Source organism: Macrotis lagotis, chromosome 4, assembly GCF_037893015.1.
Source record: "Macrotis lagotis isolate mMagLag1 chromosome 4, bilby.v1.9.chrom.fasta, whole genome shotgun sequence".
In the NCBI taxonomy this organism is placed as follows: domain Eukaryota; kingdom Metazoa; phylum Chordata; class Mammalia; order Peramelemorphia; family Peramelidae; genus Macrotis; species Macrotis lagotis.
The window spans coordinates 168,896,547-168,910,050 of record NC_133661.1 but is presented as its reverse complement, the minus strand read 5'-3'; the positions used below and the strand labels follow the sequence as shown (position 1 = coordinate 168,910,050).

The window sequence follows — 13,504 nt, the reverse complement described above, 5'->3', positions numbered from 1 at the left end:
GCTAAATTGCTGACCCTTGATTACTTAAGAAAGTAATGAAGAGGGGCATCTAGGTGGCACAGTTGATAGAGTACCAGCTCTGAATTCAAATACAGCCTCAGACACCTAAAAATTACCTAGCTGTGTGACCATGGGCAAGTCACTTCATCCCACTGCCTTGCAAAAACCAAAAAAAAAAAAAGGGGGGGTAATGAAAAAATGTTTTTACAGATTAAATTTTAAAAAGTCACATGTATTTTTTCATTCAACATCATTTAACAATACTCTACTTTTATTTCATGTTTTAAAAAATCTAAGCAAATCTCTCCTCCAATGAATAATTGGCATATATTTCTCTCATGTAGCTCCTATTTACCAGAATCAATATTCAAACTCAAATCTTAGCGAATCAGCAGTCTTTCCCATTGTAACAGACTGCCAGTCTTATTTAAATAACTCACACCGATAATATAAACACTAGAACTTTTAACAGTTGAAACAGAGCATAACTGTTGTCCTATCATTGACTGCATTTTTCTTATATCACAAAGAACAATTTCTTAACATTACTCCTTTTATTTTTAGGGCCCTCAAATGATCTTCAGTGCAGCTAAGGACCTTGGACAATTATCTAAATTGAAGGTAAGAACATCAAATGAATATCTAATTATCTTTATACAACCATCACTTAGAAAAAAGAAATTATTAAGCACCCATGAGTGCCAGACCTTGTACTAGATGCTGGTGTAGGGAGGGAGGGGTTAGGATAAAAATTTAGATAAGATCTCAACCCTAGCCCCCTAAAACATTACAGTCTGAGAGGTAGGTAAGATTCTCTCACAGAAATTATGGTATTATATAATGTTATATGATAATTATATAACAATGTCTAATAAAATTATGTTTGAGGTTTATAATACAAAAAATTCTATGAAATCAGAGGAGGGAGTACTCACTCACTTTGAGAATCAGAAAAGGCTTCTTGAGGAAGGTGGCATTAGAAGCAAGTTTTAGTATTGAGCAGAAATTTGACAGGTGAAGATTTGGGAACGGAGTATACCAGTATGAACTTGGATAGCTTTCTAAACCACTATGCGTCTTGTTTTCCTTATATCTAAAGCAAAGGGTTTGGACTAGATGATTTTTGAGGTTTCTCCAAATTTAAATCCTATGAATATATGAACAATCTCTTTTCATTATACCAAGTTATACATTACCTACACACACACACACACACACACACACACACACACACACACACACACACACACACAGAGATAATACTTTTTGTAAGTACTGAGTATGCTTGATTCTCAAATCTAATTTTAATTCACATTTAGCAGGTGAATGGACATTTGCTAAACCAGGGTACTTACCACAAAATTGGGTCTGCATCCTGACTTCTTTTTTTAAATTTTTTCTCTGGCTCCTTCTTGAAGCATCTTGCTAAGATGACACAAGGGACTGCTCATTAGTCTCCAGTAACAAGAGTATATCCCCTGACTGATTAGCCAATCATCTTCAGCACAGATTTTGTCCCTAGGGACCAATCCAGAGTTTACTCTATCATCCTAGCAACAAATACATTTCTAAATAAGGAGCTGGAGTATATGTCCTAGACTATGGGACATTGCACAGGCCAACAAGCCAGGAGTTCCCTTTATAATCTTTGCTATACAAAATTATTAGGTACTCAACCTTGCTTTTAAGGGTTTTTTTTAAATTTTTAATTACATTCACATATTGGACTGATATCCTAAGAAAATGAGCTACTGTGATTCCCAGTAAACATTAGGGTCCTTCATTTGAGAGAGAGATATTTAGCAGAATACATAGTAGTCACTTAATACACACTTGATTTGACCTATACAGCAATTTCCTTCTTTACTGCCATGAAGAGTTTAGCATCACCTATAAACTGACACATTTCAATATATAATTCCTCTCATGTCATTTGTGAAGATGGCCAATATGACTAGTCCTAATATTAATCCCTGAGGGATCTGATTCATTGTTCTATATCCAGAGAAGCAGTTTAACATCAGAAAGGGCTCTGCTATCTTTTTTAAACAAAGCAGTCTTACCAAGTCAGCCTGTTCTCATCTGGACAGTCTCTATGGATTTAAAGGCTCCTTGACTGGTTTGTGAAAAGATTCCATCATGTCTGTGCTCTTTAACAGGGGAATCTTTTTGAGGGATAGGAAGAAGGGATTTAGAGGAGAATTCAAATATAAAACCCACTATATGAGGATAATCATGATATAAGGCTTTGAGAAAATATGGAAATAAAGAGTGCAGAGTCTTTGCCCTTCACTAGTTTGCAAACTCTAAGCTCTTGCTATTCTCATACAATTGGGGAAGAAGTACTAGTCACAGGGAACCTAATGACTAGATTTTTTTTATTTCCTCAGTTGAGCTTAGTTGAATTTTTAGGAATGATGCTACCTATCACAGCAATTTCTAGGGGAGACTTATGCATGATAAACAAATGCAAATATACAACATTTAACATGCATGAAAATTTTCCCTCTTCCTTGAGAATGTCTTATCACTATAAACCTACCACATCATATATCTTTGACAGATCCTAAAAGTGTCAGTTGTAAAAAACAAAAAAAAATGTGATTCCATGTTGATAAGTCTATATCTAATTGGAGTGAAAGTATGGAGTTGACAACTACTATGTCTAGGGAAATTCATCATATATGTTTGGAGCCAAACCTCTCAAGAATGATGAAATTGTGGGTTGGACTAAAGATCATGGGAGGATTTTAGGATTATCTAAATGAAGAAATTGAATCTAAACAGGAAAGTGACTTCTTGCAAGGTCATGAAACTAGTAAGTATAATAGATATAGGATTTGAATTTGAATTCAGACCCATTAATTCCAAATCTACTGCTTTGAGGAAGTTAAGTGGTACAGTGGATAGAGTGCTGAGCCTGGAGTCAGGAAAAAATCTTCTTCCTAAGTTCAAATCTGACTTGAGACACTTACTAATGACTATGGTTCCCTGGGCAAGTCTCATAGCCCTGGTTGTCCCAATTTCCTTATCTGCAAAATGACCTGGAGAAGGAAATGTCAAACCACTCCAGAATCTTTGCCAAGAAAACTCCAGGAGACAGCTAGGTGGTGCAGTGGATAGGGCACTGACCCTGTACTTAGGGGGACCTGAGTTCGAATTCAACTTCAGTCACTTAATAATTCCCTTAAATTAATAAAAAAAATTTTAAAAATCCAAAGGGGGTCACAAATATATATATATATATATATATATATATATATATGCACCTAAACACACACAGAACTCATATACAATACATAAATAATACAAGTTAAAACTAGAAATGCAAAAGAGAGGGTCAAATCAATCAGGTCAAGGAATTTGAGAATAGAGAGACATTTTATATAGGTAGGAGGTGCAAGAAAACTTTCAAAAAGAAGGGGAAATGTGAGGAAAACTTAAAAGAGGTTAGTCATTTAACACATAATTATTAAGTAATACTATATAATAGTTACTATACTAAGCAGTAGGAAAACCAAGCAGCCTATATCAAGAAATAAAAGTGGAAAACTCCAAAAAGATTAGAAAACAGTAGATTGCATAAGGTTGGAGAAATCAAATAGAGCAAGAATTCTGAAGACATTGAATGCCCATAAATACTTATATGGTATTTACTAATCATTTGAGAACAAGGAAGGGCATTTTATGGAGGGGGGAGTTATTGTGGCATGACCAGATTTGTACATTTAGAAAATTATTCTGGCAGCTATTTAAAGAATGAATTGTAGAGGAATGAATTTCTAGGCAAGAGGACTGGTTAGGAGAACATTGTAATAGATATTGAGATGTAATAAGGACCTGCAATGGAATGATTAGCAAGATTTGAAAGAGGTGAACATGATAGTGCATGTTGGTAATCCCAGAATGCAAGAAGGCTGAAGCTATCAGATCACCTGGGTTTGTGGGTTCTGAATTTCAGTAGTCCAGATTTAATCTGATCAGATATATCCATTAACTTCAGCATTAATATGATAAGAAAGAGTGAAGAGGGGGCAACCACACCCCTGGGTTACTATATTGCTTTCTTCTTTTAGAATGTAAATTCCTTAGGGGCAGCTAGGTGACTCCATGAATAGAACATAGGTTCTGGAGTCAGGAGTACCTAAGTTCAAATCTAGTCCCAGATACCTACCAGTTGTGTGATCCTGGGCAAATCACTTAACCTCCTATTGCCTTAAAAAAACAAAAAACAAAAAACAAAAAAAAGAGTAAGAAAGAAGAAAAAAAATAATGCAAACGTCTTGAGGGCAAAGACTGGACTGTCCCAATTTTTTGGTATTTATATTCCCAGTGCTAAGCACAATACTTGAGTAAGCATTTAATTAGTTCTTATTCAATACAATAGAGAAAACTGAGAGGTAATAGTCAATGGTGTCAAACATTGCAGCCATTAAAAAATTTTAAAAACTTACATTAAGTTCTCTGATTAATTCTTTGATTAATGTACTTTGACATCAGTGAGATTGACTCTTAGAAGGAAACTGAGGAGTGATTGTTTGCTTTTAAGTTATATTACTTTCTATCTCATAGACAAGAAAATAGTAAATCATGTTTCAGAATAACCACATAAAATGCATATAGAAAAATATTTTCAATATCCTTTCTTAATTCAGTGATTCCAAACTTAATAAGGGACAAGTTTTGATCATCTTTCCTTAAAAATGGCAACCTAATTATATATTTAAGACATATTAAAGGGTTTGAAGGAGGTATCATAGAATAATAAGGAAAAATGATCCTTCTTCAGAAAAGACTTGGACATAATATTCAGAAAGAATTTTTAATCTAGTCCCATAAATATATCCTAATGAAGTAAGTCTTAAAAAACCCAACCTTTATATTTTTAGACTTTTTTTCACAATACAATCATTTTCTAGTACTTTTCCTCATCCTCTCTTATAATGATGGCAAATAGTTAAACAAAAACATGCCAGCATAATCACCATCAGAGCCTAGCCCACACCTCCAAAGAAGTATGCTTCATTATCTATCATCTAGAACTAGTCATTGCATTTAATCTGAAAACTTTGGGGTTTTAGTGCTGTTTTTTCCCACATTTCTCTAATATCCCTTAAGCAAGACTCTTAAGAAATATTGCTTTTTTGCTTTTGCAAAAGAGTTTAGTTACTAGAAGCCTGGAGATATGGAGGGCATCAGTAACAATCTACATGAGCCTCTTGGGTCAGGTTTTTTATTAGACCAATAAGTCACTTCCAAGGCTCTTCTTTAGAGGCTTCTTATTTGACTGTGCTATGTACAAACTCAATAATTTTTTTTAGCAAGTATTGTGTTGGTCAACAGCACTAAAGTAAATTATTGATAAGTAGTTGTGCAAAATGCATGAATAATACAATCCAAACTCAGTTAAGTTTGATGGAAAAAAAAGGGGGAACAACTCAAAAACTACTTAGATTAGGGGATAGATATAGGGACTGGATTTCTAATTTCTTTGGTTGCTATAGAAAACTCCTAAATGAAAGCACTTCTTATACTATAATAGAATAATAAATTCTGTTACTTAAAGTTACAGAAAATTGTTTGGAAGCTTACTTAGTCATTTAAAAAGCTGAATCTCTATTCACTAAATCTTGATGTTGGCTTATTAATTCACTTAGGAATTCTAAGCCAGTTTTTATTATTATTCTGATACATCCCTGAAACTCATTAGGTCTTAAAAATATAATTTTCCTGCCATTTTAAGAAAGTTGATCAAAATTTGACTCTTCTTCGATGAGTTTGGATCTACTGAGTTAAGAATGTATAATGAAAATATTCTTATCATATACATCTTAAATTGTCATTCTGAAATATCATCTTATCTGTGAGACCCAAAGTGATAAACCTTAAACACAATTTTTTCCTTCATTATGAGATCTACTGAAATGAATGTATACACTTTCTCTTTACTTTTCTTTTCTCTTTTTCTTTTCCTTTTCTTCTTTCTTTTTTTTCATCTCTATATTGAAGGTCCAGCATTCAGCTCTTTGGGAATTTTCATTAAAGATAACTTTGATGAGGGATTCAAAAAAAAAGAAAGAGGGATATTGTTTATATCCCAAAGTTATTGGCTACAATAGATGGCATAAATCAGTCACTCTTTAGCTCCTTTCCAAAGGATTTTAATTTCCCAATGTCTCAGTTTTCTGATTTGTAAAATGGGAACTTTAATATCTCCAAGTATCAGTTAACCCTTCTGTAAAATGCAGAGTTTAAACTTGATGATCTCTAGGTCTTTTCTAGGTCTAAATGCTATGAAATTACAACTGAATTCCTCTGACATTACAATATTTTTTACTCCAAAATTAGCCAGGGGAACTTTTAAGATAAATCTTTCAGTCTTTTATTTCTTCGTTGAAAGTAATGCCAAGTAAAAATAAAACCACAGGGGTGGCTAGGTGGCGCAGTGGACAAAGCACTGGCTCTGGAGTCAAGAATACCTGGGTTCAAATCCGGTCTCAGACACTTAATAATTACCTAGCTGTGTGGCCTTGGCAAGCCACTTAACCCCATTTGCCTTGCAAAAACCTAAAAAAAAAATTAAACCACATATTAAAAATCACTGATTTTTAAAGCTAAATATTTACCTGGAAATTTTATTTTTCTATTAAAAAAAGAATAATCAGCTTCATGCAAATAGTATCCAATAACTAATATATGATGAAATATTTCATGCAGTCTACATTTGATCTTATGAAGAAAGTATAATAATAATAGTAATAATCTGTTATATTTTTATAGGTTGCAACATAACAAAACAGATTGAGTAGTTTGACTTACAGGCAGGAAGACTTATGTTCAAATCCCATACCTTATATTTAATAGTTGTTTAAGTATAGGCAAATCACTCTCTGAACTTCAGCCAACAAGATCTAATAATTTAAGTTATAGTAGTTTTTTAATTATTTTCATTGTAGTTCTCTTGAAGATGAAAATAGAGGAATAGAGGTCCTTATTATATGTTTGCTGTTTCCAAAATACTTGTATTGATTTGATCCTTATAGTCACTTAGCAAAGCTAACTAAGAATCATTGGCATTATTACATCCATTTTATAGATGAGGAAACTAAGGGGCCAGGAGGATAAACTGAATAATTACCAAGATTCATATCTTGATATAAAGTTATAATATTAGCAGTATATATTGGCTCACACCTGAATTTAGAAGATTCATCTTCCTGAGTTCCAATTTGACCTCAGACACTTACTAGCCATGGGACTCTGGACAAGTCACTTAAGCCAGTTTACCCCTGTTTACTCATCTGTAAAATGAACTGGAAAGGAAATGACAAACCACTTCAATATCTTTGGTAAGAAAAAAAGCAAATGGGGACACAAAGAGTCAGAAACAACTGAACAACAGCAAGTATGACAGGCATTGTTCTAAATACTGATGACAAACATAAATATGTAAATTTTGTAGGTCCAAATATAAGAATACATGACATTCCCTGCCATTGAGACGTTTATATTTAATAGAGTACATGGAAAGTAAACTGATTAGGGAAGACTCTAGTAGCTGGGGCAACTAAGAAAGGCCTCCTGAAGCAGGTGGGGTCTGAACTGAATTGCTAAGATAGCCAAAGAAACCAAGAGGTAGAGGTCAAGGATCAGAGAATTCAGACATGGGAAACAGCTTGTGACAAGATATGGGAACAGTGATTGGAGTGGCACGTAACTGGAACAATCAACAGTCTGATGTAACTGTATAGTAGACTATATGGAGGAGCAAAGGTATATTAAAAACAGGGAAGATGAGGGCCAGTTTATGAAGAGCTTAAATACTAAACAGAGAAGGAGTCACTCAAGCTCAATGAGGAAAGGGGTAATGTGGTCAGGTATATGTGTTACAAAAGACATTGGTACCCTAGTAAGGGGTGACAAAGACTTGAGGAGTGAGAGGGGCTAAAAGGTTATTGCAATTAGTCAGATGAGACCTGAACTAGGACCATGGCTATATGCATGAATAGAAGGGAAAATATTCACCAAATGAATAAAACTGGTTACTTCATAACAAAATGTTAATCTGTTTTTCAGGATCACATGATTCGAGAGGAAGCCAAGGGTCTGACTCTAAGACAGTGTGCTGTGATGGAAGTAGTCTTGGCCACAATTAAGGTAAAATTCTATTTTTCTCCACAAACCTGTTATGACTATAGCTACATTGTTGGAAGCTAAATGAATTCATATAGTATTATTTCCTTAAAAGTAAAGTATTTTTCCTCTTCTATCCCCCTCACCCTTAATCCTTCAACCTTCATGTCACTGCATGAAATATGCCTACATATTAAGAACTAAGAAAAAATACATATACATACCAAACAATTCAGTGCAATAAATGTTCTAGCTAATTGATTATACTGGTTAACCTTTTGTTTTCATCCTTGAATGCTAGAAATCTTACCAAAATGACCAATCTACTCTCCTGTTCCTGTACAAAATATGGATTGCAATTAAATTACTAACACACTGTATCAAAAATAACCTTTCTCATTGTATCTAGTAGAGACCAACTTAAATATATACTGATGTCAGTCCAATAAACATTTAAGTACCTGTAGTGAGATGGCCCAAAGGCTAGAGGACCAGACCAGAAGTCAGAAGACTCATCTTCACAAGTTCAAATCTTACCTCCCACACCTATTAGGTGTATGACAAGTCACTTAACTCTGTGTGCCTCAGTTTCCTTATCTGTAAAACAACCTAAAGAAGGAAATGGCAAAGTACTCTAGAATCTTAGCCAAGAAAATTCCAAATATTTATAAAAAGTCAGACTCAGGAGGCAGCTAGGTGGCTAAGTGGATAGAACACTGGCCCTGTAGTCAAGAGGACCTGAGTTCAAATGCAGCCTCAGATACTTACTAATTACCTTAACTGTGTGACCTTGGGCAAGTTACTTAACCCCAATGCCTTGAAAAAGCCTAAATAAAAAGTCAGATCCAACTCAACAACAACTGTGCAGCAGGCACTGTGTGGTGATAGAAAGGCAAAAAGCAGTCTCTGTTCTGGAAGAATTCACAATCTAATAGGGGAGACAATTACAAACAAGCAAGCTCTTTATAGAACAAATTGGAGCTAATGAACAGAAGGAAAGCACTAGCATTAAAGAGGAAAAGGAATGGCCTTTCTGTAAAAAGCAGGATCTTAATTGGAACATGAAGTAAGCCACAGAAACAGGAAGGTAGAAATGAAGAGGGAGAGAATTTTATGAATCTAGGGCAACTAGAGAAAATATAGAGTTGGGAGATGGAATATTATATGAAGAACAGAAAGGAGGCCCATGTTATTGGATGACAGAGTACATGGGGAGGGGATTGTATAAGAAAACTGGATCTTTGAGGAGGAGGAAAGGTTTCAAAAGACTGACTTCCAAACAGAGTGATGCTGGGAGTGAGACAATTTTATTGAGGATGACATGGTCAGACCTCTGCTTTGGGAAGATCACTTTGTCAACTGAGTGGAGAATGGACTGGAAGTGGGGAGAGACTTAGAACAGGCAGGTTATTGCAGTCATCTGGATTTGAGGTAGTGAGGGTCTACACCAGAGTGATGGCAGTGTCGGAGACAATAAGGGAGCATATGTGAGGGATGTTATGAAGGCAAAACTGACAGAACTTGGCAACAGATTGAATATGGTGGGGGGGAGTGTGAAAAGTTAAGGATGACACTTAAGATGTGACCCTGGGGGACTGAAAACATGATACTTAAACATTAATAGGGGCTTTGGGAAGAGGAGAGGGTTTTCATCAAAATTGTTCTTTCTGACTTCAAAATATTAATGAATCTGTTGATGATTCAATGAATCATCTATTATCTCTATCGGCAAATTACAACCCATCCATCTCTTTTCATCCTTTGGGACTCCTCTCTCTGATTTCTTGATGAGCCCCTGGAGAGGGTAGACACAATAAACTGAAAACAGTCCTTCAAACGATCTGACAATCATGTTTGTTGAACAAAGCTATCACTGCTGAGAAGTAAGACAAGAAAAGGTTTATAGATTTTTGAAGACTTTTCAGAGTACTTTCTGCCCCTCCTTTTTCCTATAATCCATTACTGCCCTTGTGGAAACAGAAGGGGACTGCAATAAACTAAAGACTTAAAAATTGTGTTTTATGCATTGACCTAGCCAAAGATTTTTATCGTCTAACATCCAATGACTTGACAAATTTCTGCAAATAATCAATGAAGTCTTTTTTTTAAAAAAAACGTAACTACAATAGTCATGCTGTAAAAGTAAGCATGACCCTCCCCCCAAAAAGAGAAACTTCAGAAAGAAATAAAGTGAAAAAAGGATACTTCAATCTGAATTCAGAAACCATCAGCTCTGTCTTTGGGAATGGATAGTATACTTTATCGTGATAAAGTCCTTCAGAGTTCTCTTGGGTCACAGCATTGAAGAGAAAATCTGGGTCATTCACAGCTGATCATCCTACATGATTTGTTGTTACTTTGTATAAAGTATATTTCCCATTGCATCTGTTCATGTAAGATTTTTTGTTTTTGTTTTGTTTTTGTTGGGTTTTATTTTTTTAAGGAGAGATCTTGTTCATCATTTCCCATAAAAGAACAGCACTTCAACTCAATCACATACCACAATTTGTTCAGCCATTCTCTAACAGATGGGCATCCCCTCAATATTCAGCTCCCTGCCACCAGAAAAGAGCAACTATAAATATCCCCACAAATATAGATTCTCAGTCAATGAAGTCTTGTTGCTAAAATTGGAATCCTTTCCATCATAGCAATCTACCAGCCTAAGCATCTCCCAGTAAACAGGGATTACAACATATATCACCTCATCTGGTGGGAAAAGAATATCAAACACAAGAAAATGCAAAATTAAGAGATTACAGCAATCTTTTTTTCAGGTTTGGCTTTTTGGAAGTATATAAAATATATAAACAGGAAACCAATTGTCTTTGAATTTAGCAATATTTATTCCTACAAACAGAAATGTAATCATTCTGAGCAATACTATAAAGTAAAATGGAAGTGAAAATAATATTATTTCACAAAATTATAGCACTGGATTCAGAGATCTCAGATGATAATTTAATTCCAGTTGAGGTCACTTAAACCCAAGAAGGCTGAATGTTTTACTCAGAGTCACATAAAGAGTGTCAGTAATGGGACATGAACCCAAGTCCCTTGACATCAGGGTCACTATTATATATTGACACAAATATCACTGTTTCCTAAATTGAACATAGAAAACAATTGCTGAAATTAATACACTAGAAGAATTTAGAAACTACCCTTAGTCAAAAACACTATCTCATAGATAAATGGAGAGACATGGAGGTCCAAGATGGTTTGGAATTCAACTTTTATTAAAATATTATCAAGGATAGCAAATATTAGGAAATATTATTTTATTACAGTTTGTTGGAAGCTTGTCAAGAGACCCAACAGAACCAGATTTTTCTCTTTAGCATGATGAGGCAGCATGAATTGGCAGACTGACTTTAGAGTCATGACCTGGATTAAAGTCCCACTTATACTAGCTAAATGACCATGGACCAGTCATTTATCCTCCTTTTTCCCTCTGGAGCCCCTCCAACCCAAAAGTATTTACCAATCGTCAGAGGAAGTTTCTTCACTAATTGCTCCCTATTCTAAGAAAATTACAGGTTCAGTAAAAAAAATCATTTAATAACATTTGTAAGGAGCAACATATGCTACATTTTTATGCCTCATAAAATTAAAATGTAGGTCAATGGTATAAAAGCTTATAGTAAACATATTGCTATTAATAATATTAATAAAAATAATGATAAAAATTTATACAAATATAAAGGGGAAGAGGCCCTGCCTTTACATTCTACAAAAGACAGGCAACATAAAAGAAAGAAAGAGAGCCTAGAAGGAGTATTTTGATCCAGAAATTTATTGAGCTAGTGAACAGAGCCACAGGATAGTAGATTGGCACAACTCTTCTAGAACCGTAAGAATTGATTTGATTTGATCGTAATAAATAATTCCAAGACTAGGAAGGGAGAGAAACTAAGAAAATATTCAGGGATGAGGTTGTGGAGAGCGGGGGGAAAAAGTGAAGCTTGACTACTTTTTTCCCTGAAATAGTGGTTCTAGTTAGAGAGGCAGTCACCAGTCAAAAGAACAGTGACCCAGGTTAAAAATTTCACCAGGTCAGAAAGATGACTGTGAAAGCTATAGAGAAGATAACCTGAGAGAAAACTTTATATAGTACTTTGGGTTTACTTTATATGCATTATCATATTAAATAGAACCTCCCAAACAAACCTGTGAGGTAGATACACCTCCATTTTACAGATAAGAAAACTGAGGCTGGAAAGTTAAATGATTTGTTATGATTATGTATGAAGGTGATCTCTTATCAAAAACTAAAATGAATAGACAAACTAAGAAGCTGAAATGACTATCTGAATTACTTAGAAACGGCAAGTTATTTGGTTATTTCTTTTCCTTCTTAATATGTCCCCAATATAATAAAGCATCTAAAAGACTCATTGCATTCTTTGTTTCATACTTCAGGGAGAAAGTCTACAGGTAATTAATGTCCAATGTTATAACAGAGTCATTAAAATTGGCTTTCTTAGTGGCAACCTCTCAATGAGATAAGATAATGGTCTGAATTTTCTCTCTCTGTAATAGTGAGATAACAGAATTGGGGTAGGAGGGGGTGGCTCTTTTAACATTATCTGGAGTTTCTATATTTTAGAATTATATTGAGTTTTTGTTTGAGTAATTATAGTATACCTTATTTAGTCCATATATCTTACAACTTATTCTTCCTCTGGACATCTATTACACTCTGGGTGTTTAACCTTAAGACAGAGAAGTCATCCCTTTTCTTACAAGTCTCTTATTATTCATTAAGTTGCCAAAAAGAGACCTTCAGAATTTTGTGCTAGTAGAAATTAGTTAAATGTATTGCCTGCTGAAAAGGAATAAACCATTTTGCTGTTAAATTAACCAGTACTGATTAAGCACTTCCTAGCACACCTACTATCCCAAACTCAAGAGAAAACATTATGCCTTACTCTAATTGTCATTATTTTGCTTATTATGCATAATAGCTATCGCACATCACTTAGAAACTTTCTCTTTTCCATTTTTGTAGACTGTTTTAAAGTAGAATCTTAAGAACTAATGAAATTAGTAAATGAATGAAAATTTAATAATAATATTCATACTACTTATTGTTTTTAGTCCCACCAATTCCAGGCTCTAGCCAAGTGTAACAATAATATTTAGGTAAATTATATATAATTGTGTCTTTCCATTATCTGTTGTTCAGTCATCTCCAACTCTTTGTGACCCCATTTGGAGTTTTCTTGGAAAAGATACTGGAATTGTTTACCATTTCCTTCTCCAGTTCATTTTACAGAAGAGGAAACTGGGACAAACAGAATTTACCCAAGGTCACACAGCTAGTTAGTGACTGGGGTCAGATTTCCTAATTGCACCAGCTAGTTTCTCA

The 13,504-nt window shown here is 34.6% G+C and overlaps 1 protein-coding gene across 1 annotated transcript in view; it reads left to right on the top strand.

The window, feature by feature from the left end:
- The window catches only part of UNC13C (unc-13 homolog C), a 386,872-nt gene that overhangs the window by 313,771 nt on the left and 59,597 nt on the right, over window positions 1-13,504 (top strand). The window contains exons 21-22 of the mRNA XM_074236225.1: window positions 565-621; window positions 8,077-8,157. Coding sequence (XP_074092326.1) covers window positions 565-621; window positions 8,077-8,157 — 138 coding nt within the window. The remainder of the gene's footprint in view (window positions 1-564; window positions 622-8,076; window positions 8,158-13,504) is intronic.